This window comes from Amia ocellicauda, chromosome 15 (assembly GCF_036373705.1).
Source record: "Amia ocellicauda isolate fAmiCal2 chromosome 15, fAmiCal2.hap1, whole genome shotgun sequence".
NCBI classification, from domain to species: domain Eukaryota; kingdom Metazoa; phylum Chordata; class Actinopteri; order Amiiformes; family Amiidae; genus Amia; species Amia ocellicauda.
In genome coordinates this window covers 4084470-4105527 of record NC_089864.1, presented here as the reverse complement: position 1 = coordinate 4105527, position 21058 = coordinate 4084470, and the positions used below count along the sequence as shown (strand labels likewise).

Here is a 21058-nt window from a genome sequence, read left to right as displayed (position 1 = left end):
AACCGGGAGAACAGAGCTGGCTGTCATATGGTTAAGTTGATCTACCAGTCTAGAGGGAGGGCTCTGACACAAAAATGTAACATCAAAAAGTGTGTCTCCTTCATCTGAGGTCAATGACTGTGTTATTACAACTGAAAGTCACAAAACATTGAGGTGAGCACAACTTTCATGTTTTACCACCAAGAAAGGAAAGGTGTCCCACTACGTTAGTAATAAAACTCTGTGACATTGGGGTTTTCAAAAAATAGAACTGGAATAAAGGAAGGACTCAGTTATGTTTTGATTCTTTGTCTGGAAGGCTGTGCTACATCATGTCAGGTAGTCAGCATGAAGTTAGCATAACAGTCTGATTGAGGCAAGTTGTCACATGAAATTTGGGGCTGGTTGTCACATGTCGATATTGCAAAAAGATCAGTGTAGAGGACATAAAGAGAAGAACAGCATCATTTGGATACATTAAGAAAAGACAGATCTTTCCTTTTGAGAAGGAGAGGCAGCTGGTGGAATACATATCTAAGGTGTCTGATCTTTATTTTGGTATTTCTCCAAAAGAAGTATAGAAACTTACCTTCCAGTTAGCTGTGGCAACAACCTGCCTTATGCTCAGTGTCTGCTAGGTGTAGCTGCGCCTCACACCCAGTTTATTTAAACATTTATAAAATAATGTTGAAGTGAAGAGTGAAGATCTAAACAATGTTCTAAACAATGTCCATTTATACACAATATTTTATTCTTTCAAGTGGAATTGAAAATAACATCATATGATGTTCGAGGCCAGAGAAATATAAGATAATTTAAAAGTGTGACAACCAGCCTCGGCCTCCCCTATTTATAAAATGTTAGAATTAGCAAATATACCCATGTATTATTATTATTATTATTTTTATTTATTTATTTATTTATTTATTTATTTATTGTTATTTATTTTTATTTTTTTATTTCTTGGCAGATGCCCTTATCCAGGGCGACACAACATAAGTGCAAACAAAGTGCAAAAATACAGAAGTACAAGGCAATCAATCATTACAAATTCAATTTGGCTTAAACTTCAATTCAAAATACATTTTACAAATTCCAATTTACAATTTACACAAGTACAGTAAGAGACTTCCTACATCCTGGACGGTGAAAGCTAAGTGCTGTCAAGATGTAGGGTTACAGACGAGGGCTACGGGAAAGGGAGCAAGGAGGAGAACAATCAAGAACGCGAGGAGCGTAATAAGCTGAAGTGCTATCTAGCAGGGATAGAGGACTAATATTACAAGTGCTGTCGGAAGAGATGCGTCTTGAGTAAGCGCCGGAATGAGGTCAAGGGCTCTGCTGTTTTGACTTCGGTGGGCAGGTCGTTCCACCACTTAGGGTTCAGGGATGAGAAGGAGCGGCTCTGGAGGAGGGAGAGTGGAGAGGAGGCAGAGTTAGTCTTCTGGCACTGGAGGAGCGCAGTGGTCTGGAGGGGATGTATGGAGAGACGAGGGTCTGAAGGTAGCTTGGTGCAGTGTGGTCAAGACAGCGGTAGGTCAGGGTCAAAGTCTTGAACTGAATGCGTGCCGCTATCGGGAGCCAGTGGAGGGAGCGGAGCAGTGGAGTAGCGTGTGCGAATCGGGGCAGAGAGACACCAGACGAGCCGCAGAGTTCTGGATGAGCTGGAGTGGCGGGTAGTAGATGCAGGCAGGCCGGCCAGGAGGGAGTTGCAGTAGTCCAGGTGGGATAGGACCAGGGACTGGACGAGCAGCTGAGTTGAGTAGTCGGTGAGGAAGGGACGGATCCGGCGTATGTTGCTCAGGAAGAATCTACAGGTGCGCGTCAGTGTGGTGATGTGCTGGGTGTAGGAGAGCGCAGGATCGAGGGTGACTCCTAGATTTTTAGCAGAAGAAGGAGAGAGTGTGGTGGATTCCAAGGGGATCGAGATGGGGAGGTCAGCAGAAGGTGAGGAAGAGTGGGGGAAAAAGAGGAGATCTGATTTGGAGAGGTTGAGCTTGAGGTGCTGCGAGTGCATCCAGGCGGAAATAGCAGACAAGCAGGAAGAGATGCGTGAGGGGATGAGAGGGTTAGAAGAGGGAAAAGACAGGAAGATCTGGGCATCATCAGCATAGAAGTGGTAGGAGAAACCATTGGAAGCGATGAGATGGCCCAGGGAGCGAGTGTAGAGAGAGAACAGGAGCGGGCCCGGGACGGAGCCTTGGGGAATACCTGTGAGGAGAGGTTGGGGGGTGGATGAGGAGCCTCGCCATGTCACTTGGTAGGACCGGTCACTGAGGTAGGAGGAGAACCAGGTGAGAGCAGTCCCAGAGACCCCAAGGTCAGCGAGGCAGGAGAGGAGGATGGAGTGATCAACAGTGTCAAATGCTGTGGAGAGATCAAGAAGGATGAGGACTGAGGAGAGGGAGGCGCCCAAGCACAGCTGAGGGAGTCAGTGACAGCCAGGAGAGCCGTCTCAGTGGAGTGAGCTGTGCGGAAGCCGGATTGCAGAGGATCAAGGAGTGAGTGTTGAGATAGAAAGTCTGAGAGCTGACGGTGGACCACGCGCTCGAGAGTCTTGGAGAGGAAGGGAAGTAGGGAGACAGGGCGGTAGTTCTGAGGAGAGGTGGCATCAAGGGTTGGTTTCTTGAGCAGTGGGATGACAGCAGCTTGTTTAAATGTGGGAAACAGCCAGAGAGGAGTGAGGAGATGAAGGGGAGAAGATCAGGAGCGGTTGCTTGGAAGAGATGAGAAGGGAGAGGGTCCAGGTCACACGTTGTGGGTTTGTGACGTAGGAGGAGAGCAGAAACTTCAGCATCTGAGAGAGGTGAGAATGAAGAAAAGGAAGCTTCCAAATATTACTATAGCTGCCACAGTATTCTTGAAAAATACTGTTGTGGACACAAAAACACCATCACAATAAACAAAATACTGCAAAAAAGCAGTGAGCGTAAATGAAGCTGCAAACCAGAGTTGCATGTACTACAAGTTAATTCACACACCACACTTAAACAAGTTTAAATGAATTCTAAGTTATTACAAAAGGGCATTCTCATCTAGGTAGAAGGTGATATCTACTCTTTGACCAGGCAGAAGTGGAGTAAAAGAAACAAAACAAATATAATTACTCCTACGGTTTATAAAGAATCAAATTTTATACCTAACTAACAAAAAAACATGGAGGGAATACAACACACATTCCATGGGAAGCCAAAAAGAAAAGACAGCAATTTTATTGGGCAGAAGAAAAGAAAAGAAAGAAAACCAAATTCACAGATACAAAACAAAAGAAAGATGCTCCAAACCAAAGCCAAATCAGTGGCTATAGTCCCTGGTGCAGAAGGAAGCCCCTTCCCCGGTGGTTTTTGTTTCAACTTTAACTGAAACTTTACAAGTCCAGGCAAAACACAGGCAGGTGCAGCACATGTCTTTCTCCGCTCACTGCAGCCTCAGCCCTCAGGACAAGGATAACGATCGACAAATGCGGAGCATCTGGATCTCTGCGCAAATTCACCACCTCGGAACAAAAATAATGTGCGAGGGCATAACAATACCAGAACAAAGAGACTATTCCAGTCTGACGAGAGCACTAGCAGCAGGGAGAAATGAACACGATGCAGGCAAATCTTCACAGTGAGGTGTGTGTTCCCTCCCCAGCACACTGCCATTCCCAATGGCTGGACGACTGGACTCGCCATCAGGGCCGAGCTCTCTGTGCCCTCCAGGTCACACAATGCAGTTCTTCTCAGACCGGTTCTGGGGCTCACTGTCCTGCTGCTCAGCAAATTTGAATTTTCAAATTTAACACCATGAGTGTTCAATTTAACACCTTTGAAGTGTATATATGGGAACCACCACAAAAGTGTTAAATCAACACTTTTAAAAGTGTTGACATTTTTAACACTTTTAACACTGAATGTTCAACATAAACACCACATCAGTGCTAATAGCATTGAAACAGCATTTTCCCAACACTAGGTCAAAAGGAGTAAAAAATGTACTCTGTACCAGAGTAAGCAACACTACACAGCAAAATATCATTAGCAAATTTAACACTGTAGGTCGGTGTTAAAATCAACTCTTTTAAAGTGTACATGCACGAACATCCCAAAAGTTTTAAATCAACACTCATACATTGTTGGTTTCCCAACACTTCTAACAGTCCTTTATACACTAATCAGCCATAACATTATGACTACAGACAGGTAAAGTGAGTAACACTGATAATCTCATTATCATGGCAGCTGTCAGTGGGTGGGATATATTAGGCAGCAAGTTAACATTTTGTCCTCAAAGTTGATGTGTTAGAAGCAGGAAAATTGGGCAAGTGTACAGATCTAAGCGACTTTGCAAAAAGCAGTGAACTGGCGACAGGGTCATGGGCGGCCAAGGCTCATTGATGCACGTGGGGAGCGAAGGCTAGCCCGTGTGGTCCAATCCAACGGATGAGCTACTGTAGCTGGTTCTGATAGAAAGGTGTCAGAACACACAGTGCGTCGCAGTTTGTTGCGTATGGGGCTGCGTAGCCGCAGACCAGTCAGGGTGCCCATGCTGACCCCTGTCCACTGCCGAAAGTGCCTACAATGGGCACATGAGCATCATAACTGGACCACAGAGCAATGGAGGAAGGTGGCCTGGTCTGATGAATAATGGGTTCGAGGTGTTGACTTGGCCTCCAAATTCCCCAGATCTCAATCCAATTGAGCATCTGTGGGATGTGCTGGACAAACAAGTCCGATCCATGGAGGCCCCACCTCGCAACTTACAGGACTTAAAGGATCTGCTGCTAACGTCTTGGTGCCAGATACCACAGCACACCTTCAGAGGTCTAGTGAAGTCCATGCCTCGACGGGTCAGGGCTGTTTTGGTGGCAAAAGGGGGACCTACACAATATTAGGCAGGTGGTCATAATATTATGGCTGATCGGTGTATATACATACATAAAACTAAAAACACATTGTAATTTCATTGGTTTTATACTTAACTTTTAAGTAAATACCCAGACCCAGTAAGACAAGCAAACTGGTCATACATATACAGGTCATGCTCACCAGCACCACCACAAGCAGAGAAACAAACAAAAGCAAAGAATGAAAATGTGGTAGGTGTTGACTCAAAGACATGACTTCAAATTTAGGGTAGAAAAACACAAATATAAATATATTGGTGGGTAAAGACACATTTTACACTCAAACAATAATTAATATTTACACAATAATTAAGTGTTTAAATACAAAAATAACACAATAAAACATCAATTATTCTGGAACCTACAATACATTGTGGTACACCAGTACAGTGTGAATTCAGCACTCTTTATTTTGAATTCGCTAAATGTCGTGTTTCTGCACCTCCGCGCTGGATCAGGTGATGGTGTGCAAGCGGGCGGGCGATCTGCGGCACCCATCAGCTTATTAACCCTCCCCATATAGAAATAACCCCCCGAGAAGTACTGGTCCAGAGTTACAGATGTTTGCCCTTCATTATGACAGAAATGGCACATAAAGGGTGCTGCAGAGAAACAAGCATGCTACCTCAGTGCAGGCTGCCATGTGCAAGAGATAGAAACCGAAACTGACAGCGAGAACGCCCTCCAATCCGAGTGACGTTGCTTTAACGCTTTGAATGTCAAACATGTCTTTTTGCCAGACTGAACTAGTTATTTGCTACTCAAGGGGGCGCTGTTGAGCTGGGACCGTTTTAAGGTTCGAACTGGTGCAAAATATATCGTTACATTTATCACCCCCCCATTTCAAGTGATCATTTTGTTTTATTAGTATTTTATTAAGAGAACTTTGGCTGGTGGTAATTACAAAAACACCCTGCATTTATGTATGAACCTTCATTGCCTTTTTTCTTATTATAAAAGTCAGTTGTTAAGTGTGACGGGTCCAGTTTTAGGTCCTCAGTGGGGAAGACCTCATACTGATGTTATGTCATGGATATTGCTTACATTTGCTTTCAAGGGTCCTGCCTGTCAGTTTGGTATCAGCACTACTGTGCAGCGTCTATATCTGTGTCCTCCTCTGTTCCTGCCCACAGACTGCTGCAGTCAAACCTTTAACGACCCTCCAATTTGTCTGACTTGTAGGTTGTAAACCAGCTATATAAAAGAGCTGTCCTGGTAGCACCCTTATAAGCCAGACCTTGGTCATAAGTGGTTAGTGGTGAAATAACTGCCTTTTAAAAAATTATGCAATAAAAATCAATTAATGCAAGTGTTTATTTGTAGAGAATCAGTTTCCTGTGGCTTTCAGTGTGTTAAGAGGACTGGAAGCTGGGGGAGGGCTAGCAGGCTGAACATCTCACACTTCTGTGGTCAAGACAGTCGCATGGTGGTTCATTGGTGCCAACACCGGATCAAGAGCTTGAGCTACCAGTGCGCAGGCACCTCAATTCAATTCATTTTATTGTCAGAGCCCATTTTCTACTACAAATGAATTAAAAGTTTGTCATTTGCAAAGCACAGGCAGGTAGGTCAAAGACTTGATGTGGTGTAGGCCTCGGTTCCAGATTATCTGTCATTTCCTAGCAGACGCCCATACTGTGGCAAGCCGTTGTTACATTGAATCCATAATTTCTGATATTTTGTTGAATAGCAGATCTTTCTTGATATCAACAATTGCTTTTTTGATATCAGAAACTGTATTTTTTATATCAGAAATATATTTTTTGATATCAAAAATGCATACTAATTAGCATCCGGTTTCGGTTTCTTCGGAAAAGTCCCCAGTATATGTGAATAAATCAGCTCTCAGACTGGCATCCTCTGATTGTTAATGTCTGACACTGCCCTGGTCACTGTCAACCTCAGCAGGTTTGCCATTCTCTGTTTATTTGTGTGTTTCTCCTTGATAGTTTGTACCATATGCATTTATGTTATATCAAATGATATCAGAAATTGTATGTTTGATAACAGAAATGATGGATTAAATGTCACAACGGCTTGCAATACACTGGGGAACTTACACAAGATACAACAAATATTTTTCATAAAATAGCACCAGGAGCGGAGCCAGGAGGTGGGCCACAGGGGCACTGCCGCCTGCTGAAATCTGATTATGAAATCTGATGAAATCTGATTCGTATAATTCATAGTGTCCATATTCTGGACAGTGGGGTACGTTGGCGTCTTTTGACAAAGTTGTCCTTTCTGGTTGTGTCCTGTTAAGGACTGCAGGCGAGAGAGTGAAATTAACACACCGGCCGCTGCGGTTGCGCTCTGCTCTCCGCGCATGCGCACAGCCGCAGCCAGCCTGCACGGTAGTTTCAAGACGTAAATCGGTCTTTAATGACTCTTGCTGTGCTGAGTTTATTTCTGCTGCGACACTGACAATTTGATGAATGGTGATAGCTAAACTACAGTAGCTTAGGGTTACCACAGATCCAGTTTTTCGGTACTTTAATCTCCGTCCGGCCAGCTTTCTTAAATATCTAAAAATGTCCTGCTCGTCCTCTCCCGCGCTGAGCTCCTTTAACCCCTCCGCTGCTGCAGCGCTGCAATCAGATCAGACGTGATGTGAGAGGTGATAGTGTTCGCCTGTGGCAAGCCTTTTTCAACAACTATTGTTAACAATACAAATAAACACATAAGTGCTGTTTTTATTTGACCTATTTTTATATAGTTGCACTGTATATAATGTTGCATAAGGGGATTGGTTGTTACACACTTAACTTCTTGTTCAGACATTCATGAATTGAATTTAAATGTTTTTTTTCCCCCACCTTGTGGAGTGCCCTCTTTATTGACAGTTCAGATATGGTTTCCCTCCCTGGCTCATTATCTCAACTCATTATCAGTGGAGCAGTAACTTTAGCTACTGGGTTAAAGAGACTTCCTAATGTCCAGTGTTAAAGATGCATTCCAGTGATTGTGTGGGTTGTGAACCCATTCTATCCAATTAGGCATTTTCTTTATTTTTGCATATTGAGGGGACCCTATTTGTTCACTAATACCATTCCCTCTTGCACTGAACAAATGCTCAGGGATGTGTCTGTATTGAAACAGTTTTGGGGGTTAGGCTATATTGTCTATTGTGTTAATGACAATAAGGTTTCACTGTTGTCTATTGTGTTAATGTCAATTTAAAAATAATTGTGTCACTAGAATATGGTAGCACATTTGGTAGTACATTTGTGCTGGATTTTTATGAATTGCCCAGCTTATCCCTGTAATTTGCTTCAATCTTAGTTTACAAACTGAATTTTTAAAACCCATTTTACAAAACAATCTGCCCGGCAACGATGAGCTTTACTGTGCAATGTGTTCCACTGTGTTTTGAACTGATTATGGCTGATTTTAGGATTGATGAAGTGTACATTTCATGAACTAGTATTGTTTTGTGAAATCTCCAATGCAAACTGTAGGGTTTACATATTAACAAAGTCCCATCTGAGGCATAAACTGCAGATGATCAATAGCTGACGTGCGCTTTACACACACACAGGTACGCAGAGCAAGTGAACATGTATTGAAATCCTACTCGATGAAGGCCGAGCACACTGGTTAAATTGTTTGCATGTTTGTCTGCCAGTCTCACATTCGGCTCAGTGCTAACGGAAACATTTTTACACATGTGTGTTTGCGAATGTGAGGGAATTCCACAGCCACCCGCCCCCATCTGTCACCCTGAGCGGGGGGATTTTGATCGCTGTGTATTAGAGCGCAGGACGAGGTCAGGCGTTGTGGAGTTCTCACGCAACACTCAACACCTACACACTCAGAGGAGCCCACCTCTCAGTAACAGCCTCAGATCTCTGTGGGAGGCTGTACAACGCACATCAAACACCACTTTCAAACCACCCTGCTTTCTGTGCACCCACTCTCTCTGGAGGTTTATGATTTTAACCAACACTTATTAGTACACTGTATAAAAGAAAACAGTTCTGAAGCTAGGTTAAAAACTAAGAATCACACATCGAAATTAGAGACTAACTGACTTTGTCCACAGGTGTACATTATATGGAATCATATTGAGTTTTAATAACATGGTTTGGTTATTATTTTAAGACCAGTGTGGGGGTGTAACGGTCTTATTTGTATTCAATCACAGAGATATTCTATCAATTTGTGTGAGGACTTTGCAAGACAGGTGTGCAAAACAGCATATATTAATGTTAATTCTCTTGCTTTGCTTTGTTTGGTTCACAGGGATTTCACACAGACAATCCATAGATTAGTGCATTTAAAAGTTAGGACAATTGGTACCAAAGTAACAGAATTAAGCCAAAGTAAACCATAACTGAGACAGTTTCTAAAACATCTTATGGTAGCTGAGGATTTCATTGTAAAAACTAGGATGCACAGTATGATTAGAATAGGACTTAATTTATTTACATTTATTTACACTGCTTCAATAAGCTCTGTAAAAGACTGGCATGCCGAGCAAGCTTTGTGGCAAAGGTAACCTCAGCTCTCTCTGCTGTTTGGCCACAGTAGCTAGTGGTAGTTTTAAATGCAAAAGCATGCCAGCTGCATTTAAATAATAATGTATTAATAAACTATTGCATTTATTCTTTTCTACCATAACTAATTTCAGAGTAAGTGCAAATGCCTTTCCTCTCCTCTGGTCTTGTTCTGGGTTGATGGGGGTCAGTGTTGATCTCCAGAGAGGTGTAACTCACTTCACTGTCTTCAACCTGAGAGACATCGATACGAAGTGAAAGAATAATGAAAACTCCAACTCGAAAAGTTTCTCGCTCACAATAACTTAGGATTTAATAACCTGCTTAACATACCTGAGAGTTAACTGTGTAATAATGCAGGATTTTGTGTGTTTATTCACTACAATACAATGGAGCTGAGTTGGTAGTTAATGAAGGTTGTTTGTGAACTCTTACACTCTTGGTCTTTTGTGTTAACTGGATCCAGTGCTACTTTTACTTAAATAGCTGCCCTCCATTAAAACAAATATTATACCTGGTCCCACATTTGTCCATAGCACTGTATTGATTGTTCTTGCTGAATAGTCTCTTTCTCTGCCTGCTGCAGTTAATATTCACACAATGGCCATTTTTTTGCCCACATGCCAAAAATAATTCTGTTTTTCAACGGACAAAACATGTCTCTCTCTACAGTGAGTCAAGCGGCTCCCCTGTGTGCTCCTCTCTCTACAGTGTGTCAAGCGGCTCCCCTGTGTGCTCCTCTCTACAGTGTGTCGAGCGGCTCCCCTGTGTGCTCCTCTCTCTACAGTGTGTCCATCAGGACTGTACACAATACCTGCGCTGCTCCTTCACTCCTGCTCTGCCCTGGGCTGCTCTGCGCCCCAACACACTGAACACCACCTGGACACAGAGTCCGAGACAGAGAGTTAGGGGAGCACAATGTATGGGACAATTGCCTCCAAATAAAACATTAATATTGATTGCATTTGTAAATAAAAAAGCACGAAAAATGCAAGTTTAATAGAAAAATCTAAATGTTTACATGTATACAACCCTCACTAGTGCATCAGACTGCAAAATTGCACCACAACTCAGTGTCTCACCTCTCCTGCTCCAGAGGCAGCAGAGACAGCCGGAGAGCAGGAGGCAGCCTGCAGACACACAGCCCAGCAGCGCCCAGCTCAGCACACAGGGGGCAGGGGGAGAGACGGGAGGGTCACTGGGCTCTTCTACTGAAGCCAAACCAAACAAAATGAGAGACGGAGAGGGTAGGGTAATATAATGTGCAAAAATAATCGTCCTGCTTATTTGATAGAGTTTATCAAAATTTTGTCGTTTCAACATTGTAATTGGTCTAGTCCACTAAACGGGTAATTGGTCAACATTCTTACCGGTAAAGACGATTCTGATTGTATTTTCAAATCGCCAACTTCCATTAGCCCTCCCCCCGCAGTAGTACAGCGCCAGGTCTGAGTCGCTGATGTTGTGGATGCGCAGACTGAAGGTGCTGGACGAGGAGTTCCACTGCGCAGACAAGCGAGCAGAGGCTGCAGTCCGCTTCTGGAAACCAGCATCTTCTCCGGGCAGTGGTGTACTGACTGCGACCACCACAACCGGAGCCTCCTCGCCTCGCTGTCCAAACCACACGGTTTCCCGCTGGTGTTTGACACCGCAGTCCAGGGTGACGGTGTCCCCGGCTCTGACAGTCCGCCGCTCGGCCGCTTCACACAGACTCTCCCGCTGGACCAGAACTACAGCAGCGGGACACAGAGGAGCGGCTCAGGACAGACACCACTACAGCAGCGGGACACAGAGGAGCGGCTCAGGACAGACACCACTACAGCAGCGGGACACAGAGGAGCGGCTCAGGACAGACACCACTACAGCAGCGGGACACAGAGGAGCGGCTCAGGACAGACACCACTACAGCAGCGGGACACAGAGGAGCGGCTCAGGACAGACACCACTACAGCAGCGGGACACAGAGGAGCGGCTCAGGACAGACACCACTACAGCAGCGGGACACAGAGGAGCGGCTCAGGACAGACACCACTACAGCAGCGGGACACAGAGGAGCGGCTCAGGACAGACACCACTACAGCAGCGGGACACAGAGGAGCGGCTCAGGACAGACAAGGCTCACAGACAGCACTGTATCCCTATAATCTTGTTTTTAAAATGGCAAAACTTGTAACAGTCGATATTGTTTTTTTTTCTTCTGAGTTTAGGGAATATTATTGTAACGAAATGAATGTAAAAAGCCAAAATCTTATTAAGCGCTTAATTACGATTCAGAACGTTTGTTGCCGAAAGGCTGACTTACATTTACAGTAAAATATAATTGCTGCATCTTAAATAATAATAATAATAATAATAATAATAATAATAATAATAATATAGAGTATTGGTTATTAAATTAAACGAAAGTATTATTTTAAACTCAATTAAATTATATAATATTACATTATTTGACGAATTTATGTTTATTGGATTTTTTTAAACTTTTTTTGTACGGCCGAGACAATATTGAAATACGCTTTATAAATATTATTATTATTATTATTATTATTATTATTATTATTATTATTATTATTATTCAGACGTTGGTATAGGATTCCTTATGTAAAACATAATCGGAATGCATTAAGTAACTGGTAGTTTATTTAATTAATAATTAATTATTGTTTCTTTAAGTTTACAATTGTATTTCGATTTTAAAATTACAATCAAATTATTACCCACCACACATAATGAAATGAAATTATAATTTTCTATATGCAATATGAACCTATGCATTTTCTGTAATTCTTATTGATTTTGCCAACATTAAAATTGTGTTTTTACCTTTTTTTTGTTTCTTCTCTTCTTTAATGGGAAGTTTGTGTTGTATTAGAAGCCGAGTTGGTTCAAAGATCAGTTAAAAGACATTGTGTTCGGAAGCATTGAAAAATAGTTATGTCCCTTCTCTGTCCTGTACGGCACGCCTCAAGTGTTGAACTGGTTTAACTAAATATTCAGTTCATAATTAGCTTAGACCACGGGCCAGATTAAATCAAAACTTTGAACCACCCGCTAATAGCAAACTATAATACTGTACATCATTAACGGTGACATTTCTGATTAGAAGAAAGTGGCTTCGTACTAAAAATACAGCCGCAACTGAGTACAGATCTGTAGTTTTCTATTAGCGGGATTTAATCCGGCCCCATGTCTCAGAAGTAACGGGTGCAATCGGCTGCCTGTGAGTAGACTTCAGATCCTCAACCCGAATGCTGTGTCTGCGTGTATATATTTATGCACCATGTGTGTACATTATGATTGCATATTAGTTATCTAACAATTAGACTAACATTCAAAGAACGATCAAACATCAGTATTTGTATCGTGTCTGGCAACAACAACCAAATTAGAATAGTAGGAATAATAATATTAATAATATACATGACTGTATTGTCACGCAGAACCTTTGACTAAAATAAATACATACTTTTGCATTGAGCAGTACTCACAGAGGAAGAGGAGCAGAGCCGCCCTGCTGTCCAGCCCGTCCATCTCAGCAGACACTGACTGCACTGGAGAGACTGGGGCTCTAGGGCGGATGAGCAGCTTCCGCACTGGGGGGTGTATGATCGCCGGGGCTGGCTGGTGGAGGTGGCGGCGGCGGCTGTAAATGAAAAAGGGTTTGGAGGGTCCTTTAAAAAAATATTTGCTCACCCTTTATGTTCAGAAAACACCCCAACATATTAACTACTCACATATATGTATAGTTAAACAATACATAGATGATGTTGATTGTGCTCTTACACTGACCGCTTCTGTCTACTTATACAAGAGCTGCATGCACTGCATTGTACTGTTACCGCAGCTCCCCATATTAATAGGAATGTCTGTACTTACTCTGTTCGGACGAGGTGTGAACGCAATGTACGTGTCAAAGGCCTTCGCTATTAATAGCTCGGCTACATCAGGCGGTTATAGTTACGATTTCTTAAGAGGAAAACTCTGCGCCCCGACACACTGAACACCATCTGGACACAGAGTCCGAGACAGAGAGTTAGGGGAGCACAATGTATGGGACAATTGCCTCCAAATAAAACATTAATATTGATTGCATTTGTAAAAAAAAAAGCACGAAAAATGCAAGTTTAATAGAAAAATCTAAATGTTTACATGTATACAACCCTCACTAGTGCATCAGACTGCAAAATTGCACCACAACTCAGTGTCTCGATTTCTTAAGAGGAAAACATTGAAATGTATGTATTGGTGTATTTAATTAGTTAATTTAATGTTTATATCTAGTACACTGGGACGTTTTCATTACATTTCAGTACAGAAGAATACATGTTCTAATAGGAGTCTACTGTAGGGTACAGTAGAAAATGAACCACCGATTTTATTTCATTTATTAACTTTGATTGTTGTTTTATGATTTTCCCCCAAATTAGATGTGCAATTTTTAATAGAAAATTAACATAAAGTGTAAAAATATAGTCAAGTTTCAGAAAAAGGGTGTTGAAGCTTGGCTTTGGGGGACCGCACCAAACATCGTTGAGGGCCACATTTGGCCCCGGGCCGCACTCCTGGTCTACGCCGATCCCCTCCCATCTGCACAAGCCTGTCACGCTGCTCGTGTAGCGCAGATTCCTACACTTCTGCACACATCTGCGCGACTCCACCAATGGAATCGGTGAGATTCTGCAGTTCTGCGCAGAACTGGCAAATCTGCGCAACAGAACACGGTCCTCCCCTTCCATCTGCACCGGCCTGTGACGCTGCTCTCTCCAAACCCTGTCGACGTCTGATGACGCAGTTCAAGGCTGCGACTGTATGTGTAGCATTTGTGTTTGCAGCCGGGCTGTCTTGTGCTTGTTTCACTGATCAGGGCGAATCCTGAAGACCCGCTGTCAACAATATGCTCGACTGTGTTGATTTCATACACAAAGACACGAACTAAGAGGGAAGTTGCGCGGTGTGTGACGTCGGCACACCGGGAAGTGTTACTGTGTCGCCGCAGACAGCAGCAGCAGGTATGCCGTGGTTGCGGTGTGTTGGTTCTTGTTTTGATCGCTGCCCTAGAGTGCCACCCAGGGTTTGAATAAGACGGTGTTATAAGTTCATGGTGTAAACTTGCGGGGAGTCTGCTTTTACAGTCCGGGAACAAAAACGTAATATTACTGTCCAGTTCGACACATTCAGTTCCTTAATTTTATTTAACAAGAGTGACACTCAAACCACTGGTTAGTGATGCTCCTGTGTTACACTCGAGGTAAACTAAATTAAACCTGTACTGCTGTTCCCATCCAGCACTATACCATCACAGCTGTGGTTTATTGGTGATTCTGGGTCTAATCACTGCTGGGCACACTGGTGCTGGTGTACTGCATACAAGTGTCCTTCTGTGTTGTTCACCCTGCAGGGCTGTGCAGACAACACCCTGTTTTAACCAGATCACTGTCACTGTGGGGCAGTGTGTGTCGTCCATTTGCCTTAATATTCTGTATCTGTTCATTGTGTGGATGTCTCTGCGTGTGTATAGCAGTGTCACTCTACGATTGTGTGTGTGTACGAGAGAGAGAACCTGATGATGTATTTCTGTCCATGCCTCTCTGTCAGACAGTCTGCAGCCATGAAGCTGCGCGTGCAGCTGCAGTGTAAGAACCTGCATGAGTATCTGAAGGAGCTGAGCCCTGACATCCTGGACCGGCTGTACAACCACCCTGCCACCTGCCTGGCCGTGTTCAGGTACCTGCACTGTACACACACTGAACACACGCTCTGTCTATATACACACTGACTATATGAACACACTTGTATGTCAATGCTTAGGTAACACTGATGAAACATAGTCATGCAAATTAAGCTTTTATGGATTTGACAACTAAGCTGACACCTGTGCATGCACACACATCGGTACACACATTATACACAGACACTGTGACACTGTCAATACAAAAGTTTATCTGTACAGTATGATAGCGATGCATTTGTGTATGTCATTTTGTTTTTATTCCGTTAAATTAATGCTGACTGGTGTCTGTATGTCCCATTTTCTGATTGGTCGGTAGGGAACTGCCTCCACTGGCCAAGAACTATGTGATGCGCATGCTCTTCCTGGACCAGCCCCTCCCCCAGGCCGCTGTGGCACTGTGGGTGAAAAAGGACAACCAGAAGTGAGTGGGGTGGAGGGGCAGAGCTCGTCACCACAGCATCACTATAGCCAGCAAGTCACCTATAATCAGTCATTCTCTCTCTCTCCCTCTCAGGGAGCACGAGCAGTGTGTCAGTGTGCTGTCTGGGCTGAGATTGTGGCACAGCCAGCAGCTGCCCGGGGGCCTGCAGGGGAACGTGCTGAATGCCATCTTCAGAGACAACCTGCGCATCGCACTGCTGGGGGGGTGAGTGACGGGCCCCCACCGGACTGCAGGACTGGGGTTAATTCCACTTCTCCGTTTCAGACCCATTCCCCATTCCAGTCCCCACTGACACAACGGGCTCTAGTGGAATTGGAATATCCCACTGGTCTATCCCTGTTGAATATCTCTGCTGTGGTTAGCGTGTAAGAGTGCTGGACTTGTGGCGTGTCGTTAACATGTTGGCGTGTTGCAGGGGGAAGGCATGGGTGGACGATGCCAGCCAGCTGGGGCCGGACAAACACGCCCGAGACATCGAGTCCCTGGATAAATACGCCCTGGAGCGCTGGGAGGTAGTGAGACGCACTGTGCTGTAAATACACACCGTCTGTCTGACACCTACACACGCTGACAGACTGTCCCTCTCTCGCTCTCCAGGTGATACTTCACTTCATGGTGGGCTCCCCCAGTGCAGCAGTGAGTCAGGACCTGGCCCAGCTGCTCATACAGGCTGGGCTGATGAGGAGGTGGGGCTCCACACGCACGCACACACATACACACACTCACACGCTCACAGTTTATACACACACACATACACGCACACACATTCTCATAGTTTATACATGCACACACACTCACATACTCTGTCCAGAAAATCCAGAAAAACGCATTTCAAAAACGTTATAAATTGATTTGCATGTTAATGAGGGAAATAAGTATTTGACCAACTTCGACTTCTCGGGAGGAATTTTGTCCCACTCCTCTTTGCAGATCCTCTCCAAGTCATTAAGGTTGCGAGGCTGACGTTTGGCAACTCGAACCTTCAGCTCCCTCCACAGATTTTCTATGGGATTAAGGTCTGGAGACTGGCTAGGCCACTCCAGGACCTTAATGTGCTTCTTCTTGAGCCACTCCTTTGTTGCCTTGGCTGTGTGTTTTGGGTCATTGTCATGCTGGAATACCCATCCACGACCCATTTTCAATGCCCTGGCTGAGGGAAGGAGGTTCTCACCCAAGATTTGACGGTACATGGCCCCGTCCATCGTCCCTTTGATGCGGTGCAGTTGTCCTGTCCCTGTAGCAGAAAAACACCTCCAAAGCATAATGTTTCCACCTCCATGTTTGACGGTGGGGATGGTGTTCTTGGGGTCATTCCTCCTCCTCCAAACACAGCGAGTTGAGTTGATGCCAAAGAGCTCGATTTTGGTCTCATCTGACCACAACACTTTCACCCAGTTGTCCTCTGAATCATTCAGATGTTCATTGGCAAACTTCAGACGGGCCTGTACATGTGCTTTCTTGAGCAGGGGGACCTTGCGGGCGCTGCAGGATTTCAGTCCTTCATGGCGTAGTGTGTTACCAATTGTTTTCTTGGACATCCTTGGACAGCTCTTTGGTCTTGGCCATGGTGGAAAGTTTGGAATGTGATTGATTGATTGCTTCTGTGGACAGGTGTCTTTTATACAGGTAACGAGCTGAGATTAGGAGAGTCCCTTTAAGAGAGTCTCAGCTCGTTACCTGTATAAAAGACACCTGGGAGCCAGAAATCTTGCTGATTGATAGGGGGTCAAATACTTATTTCCCTCATTAACATGCAAATCAATGTATAACTTTTTTGAAATGTGTTTTTCTGGATTTTTTTGTTGTTATTCTGTCTCTCACTGTTATAATACACCTACCATTAAAATTATAGACTGATCATTTCTTTGTCAGTGGGCAAACGTACAAAATCAGCAGGGGATCAAATACTTTTTTCCCTCACTGTATTTCCTGCATTCTGCCGCACAGGAAAGGAGCAACATTTTACCTATATTGTCTCTCTTGCTTTCAGTGAGGTGGGCGATGCTCCCTGTATTACCTCAGCCGGGTTTCAGTTCCTGCTCCTGGACACCCCCTCACAGCTGTGGTACTTCACCCTGCAGTACCTCAACACTGCGCAGGTACCTGACCCTCCCCTGCCCCTCTCAGTGTGGTGTGAATGTAGTGTCAGTCGGCGTGTCTGTACTGTAATGTATTTTCTCTCTCAGACTCGAGGGATGGACCTGGTGGAGATCCTGTCCTTCTTGTTCCAGCTCAGTTTCTCCACTCTGGGGCGAGTGAGTAACTCTGCACCAATATTGTTACCAGTGGTGGGGGTAGTAGTAGTTTTAGCAGTGGTTATGGTTATTAGAATGTGTGAAATCTTAGTAACTTACTAGCAACACTATGCTACAGATCTATGAATGTGCACTGTGGATGCATTTTTTATCTGTCTATGAAGCTCTCTCTCCTGCCCCTCTCCCTCTCTTTATTGATCCCCCCTCTCTCTCTCCTGCCCACCCTCCCCCTTTCTCTCTCTCTTCTGCTCTTCCCCCCATTCTCCCTCTCCTCTCTCTTTCTCTCCCCTCTCTCTTTCACTGTCTGTGTGCAGGGTGTGTTCAGGTTGATAGTGATGTGGTTGTCCTTATCAAGGCCATTATCAATCAATACAGGATCCTATTTCACTCACAGAGACACACACTCACGGAGAGAGAGAGAGAGAGAGACTCACAGGGACACACACACACACACACACACACTGATGGTGATCCCTACATACACACTGCAGTAGTGAATGTCTGACATTACAGTGCAGTTGAACACAGAGCAGGCAGTATTGTGGGATCATGCGGTGTGATTCAGACAGTTTGCGGGGGGGGCACAGAGGCTGTGGCCACATGAGAAAGACAGAGACACAGACAGAGACACAAAAATATGAATGCCTTATTTCTCAAGACTATTTAAGTTTCTACCAGAATCATGCAAGTCTGTGTCGAAACAAGCAGAGGTTTTGGTTTTCAAAATTAAAAAAGGGGGAGAGTGGGCTGGTGAGCCAGTGTGTTAAATGACGTAGCTGTTGGTTTTGCCCTGCAGTGTACAGCGATAGTCCCACAGTGTTGGGCAGAGCAGTAACATGTGACAGTATTATAGGAAAGGACAGCATGGTTGAATTGTTTATTTATTGAGGTGGTGGGTGTGGGCAGAGTGACTAGTGGGGTCTCTGTGTTGCAGGATTACTCCGTGGAGGGCATGAGCGACTCGCTGCTCACCTTCCTGCAGCACCTCAGAGAGTTCGGACTGGTCTTCCAGAGGAAGGTGAGAGAGAGTCTGTTGGTGTTGCAGTATAACTGAGCTGCCTAATGGAATATCAACCGGTCAGTCTGTGTCTCCGGTTGATATACGCTGAGTGACTTTGCTGCAGAGAGAGGGAGGGTGGGGTTCACTGACTGACTGACTTGCTGAGTGGACAAATGCCGGACAATACACAGAGAGAGGGTGGGGTGGAGAGCGGCAGTTAACAGAGACGCAATGAGAGACCGACTGATTGGACACTCCAGAACCTGCACTTGATCACTGTCTGACTCTCTCTCCCTCACAGAGGAAGTCCAGGCGATATTACCCAACGCGTCTGGCCATCACCCTGGCCTCCGGCGTCACGGCCACCGCGGCCGACTCCACCTCTGCGGGTTTCATCATCGTGGAGACCAATTACAGGCTGTATGCCTACACAGGTCAGCCAGGGGTGCCTCCACATGCGTCACTTCCCGTGTTCCCCTGTTACTGACGGAGTAGACTGGGATGCTGCAGGCTGGGCTGCATTGTTTGGGGCTGTATTGGTCTGTATCGGATTGGGCTGAAGTAATTTTGAGCTTCATTAGTTGATAACCGATAAGTTGTAGTGTTCCTGTACGGGGTGGTGTTCAGTGCAGGGTGTGTTCAGTGCATGGTGGTGTGTTTCAGACTCGGAGCTGCAGATCGCGCTGGTCGCCCTGTTCAGTGAGATGCTGTACCGGTTCCCTAACCTGGTTGTTGCCCAGGTGACCCGGGAGAGCGTGCAGCAGGCCATTGCCAACGGCATCACCGCACAGCAGGTACGGCAGTGCGGCACTGCACAACCCCACAGCACAGCTCTACTGCACCACACTGCACTGCACAACCCCACAGCACAGCTCTACTGCACCGCACTGCACTACAGCACATTACAATATGCTGAATTACAGCACTGCAGTACTGCGCTACACTAAACTACACTGCAGTCCACTTTAGTACAGCACTGCAATACAGCACAGTACACTACACTAGTCCAGTACTGCAGCACAGACACCCTGCCCAGCCGGCACTGCAGCGCAGAGCGTCGGGGTCACACTCTCAGCTCAGGGGTTCCTTCTCCCGTTTCAGATCATTCACTTCCTGAGGACCAGAGCACACCCAGTCATGCTGAAACAGGTGAGTGTAAGTGTGTGTGTGTGTCTAGTCAGTCAGCATGTCTGTTCTCCATTAACCTCTCTCTCTCTCTCAGACCCCAGTTCTGCCCCCGACTATCACAGACCAGATCAGACTGTGGGAACTGGAGAGAGACCGGCTGCAGTTCACCGAGGGTAAGTGTGTGTGTGTGTGTGTGTGTGTGTGTGTCACTCTGTCTGTCAGTCAGTGTGTCTGTGAGTCAGGCTGGCAGTGGGTATACGCTATATTAACCCTGTCACTGTCCCTCTGCAGGAGTGCTGTATAACCAGTTCCTGTCGCAGGCGGATTTCGAGGTGCTGTGCGAGCGAGCACGGGGGCTGGGCGTGCTGGTGTGGCACAGCACCCAGCGCCGGGTCATGGTAGTCACGCCCGCCGGGCACAGCGATGTCAAGAAGTTCTGGAAACGACAGAAACACACCAGCTGAGAGAGGGAGAGGGAGAGGGAGAGGAGAGAGTGGAATTGAGGGAGAAGGGAGAAGGAGGTAGTGGAGAGTGGGAGTGTGAGAGAAGAGAGGGAAAGAGGGAGACCATGACTGAGGGCAGACTTGGGTTCTTGGAGACTTGGAGAAAGAGAGGGATTAGCTGATGCACAAGCTTGTGGAGAGAGTGGAAGGGATGGAGGGAGGATGATGCATTGAACATGCCGAAATGCCTGCTGTAAACCTACTGTACACCTATTGTAAATATTTATACCTGGGGGTTATAGTGGTGTTTGTCTGAAATACCATGCAACAATAAAACCAGCAGACTGTAAATAAAACTATGGACTTTTCATACAAATAAATGTGTCCCTGTTCCAGATAAATGTGTGTAACTGTCTCTCTCTCTGTGTATATGTGTGTAAGTGTTCTGCATACTACTATACTAAATGTTGCATATTCACTATGAAACACAGTCACATGCAGACGAGGTAACTTCATATACTTACAGTTACACTTCAAGAAACATGGATACATCTGGAGGCTAATGTGTGTATACTATGTATTTTATAAAAACTACCCAATAAAAAAAACAACATATGCTTGTTCTTTAAACGTTTGATCTTTAAAATAAAATAATTAATAATTATAATAAAATAATTTATTTTTAATAATTTTGTC

The 21058-nt window shown here is 44.9% G+C and overlaps 2 protein-coding genes across 4 annotated transcripts; one reads left to right on the top strand and one right to left on the bottom strand.

Moving 5' to 3' along the window:
• Positions 1-9270: 9270 nt before the first annotated feature.
• Positions 9271-13190, bottom strand: LOC136711082 (uncharacterized). Of its 2 annotated transcripts, none has more exons than XM_066687061.1 (6): positions 13098-13190; positions 12852-13006; positions 10734-11093; positions 10446-10574; positions 10178-10242; positions 9271-9597 (listed from the first exon to the last, which is right to left on the bottom strand). In XM_066687061.1, the coding sequence occupies exons 2-6, from the start codon at positions 12892-12894 to the stop codon at positions 9469-9471; spliced, it is 726 nt and encodes a 241-aa protein (XP_066543158.1). In that variant the 5' UTR covers positions 12895-13006; positions 13098-13190; the 3' UTR covers positions 9271-9468. The 2 variants fall into 2 exon arrangements, with proteins under 2 accessions (XP_066543158.1, XP_066543159.1); XM_066687062.1 differs by having other exon boundaries at positions 10446-10571.
• Positions 13191-14142: 952 nt separating this feature from the next.
• gtf2h4 (general transcription factor IIH, polypeptide 4) lies at positions 14143-20763 on the top strand. 2 transcript variants are annotated; one of them, XM_066687060.1, is made up of 14 exons: positions 14143-14372; positions 14963-15087; positions 15411-15515; positions 15609-15740; positions 15952-16048; positions 16134-16222; positions 17527-17635; positions 17723-17791; positions 18726-18809; positions 19093-19225; positions 19455-19585; positions 19893-19940; positions 20014-20092; positions 20211-20763. In XM_066687060.1, the coding sequence occupies exons 2-14, from the start codon at positions 14972-14974 to the stop codon at positions 20381-20383; spliced, it is 1365 nt and encodes a 454-aa protein (XP_066543157.1). In that variant the 5' UTR covers positions 14143-14372; positions 14963-14971; the 3' UTR covers positions 20384-20763. The 2 variants fall into 2 exon arrangements, with proteins under 2 accessions (XP_066543157.1, XP_066543156.1); XM_066687059.1 differs by having other exon boundaries at positions 14959-15087.
• The last annotated feature ends 295 nt before the right edge of the window (positions 20764-21058 follow it).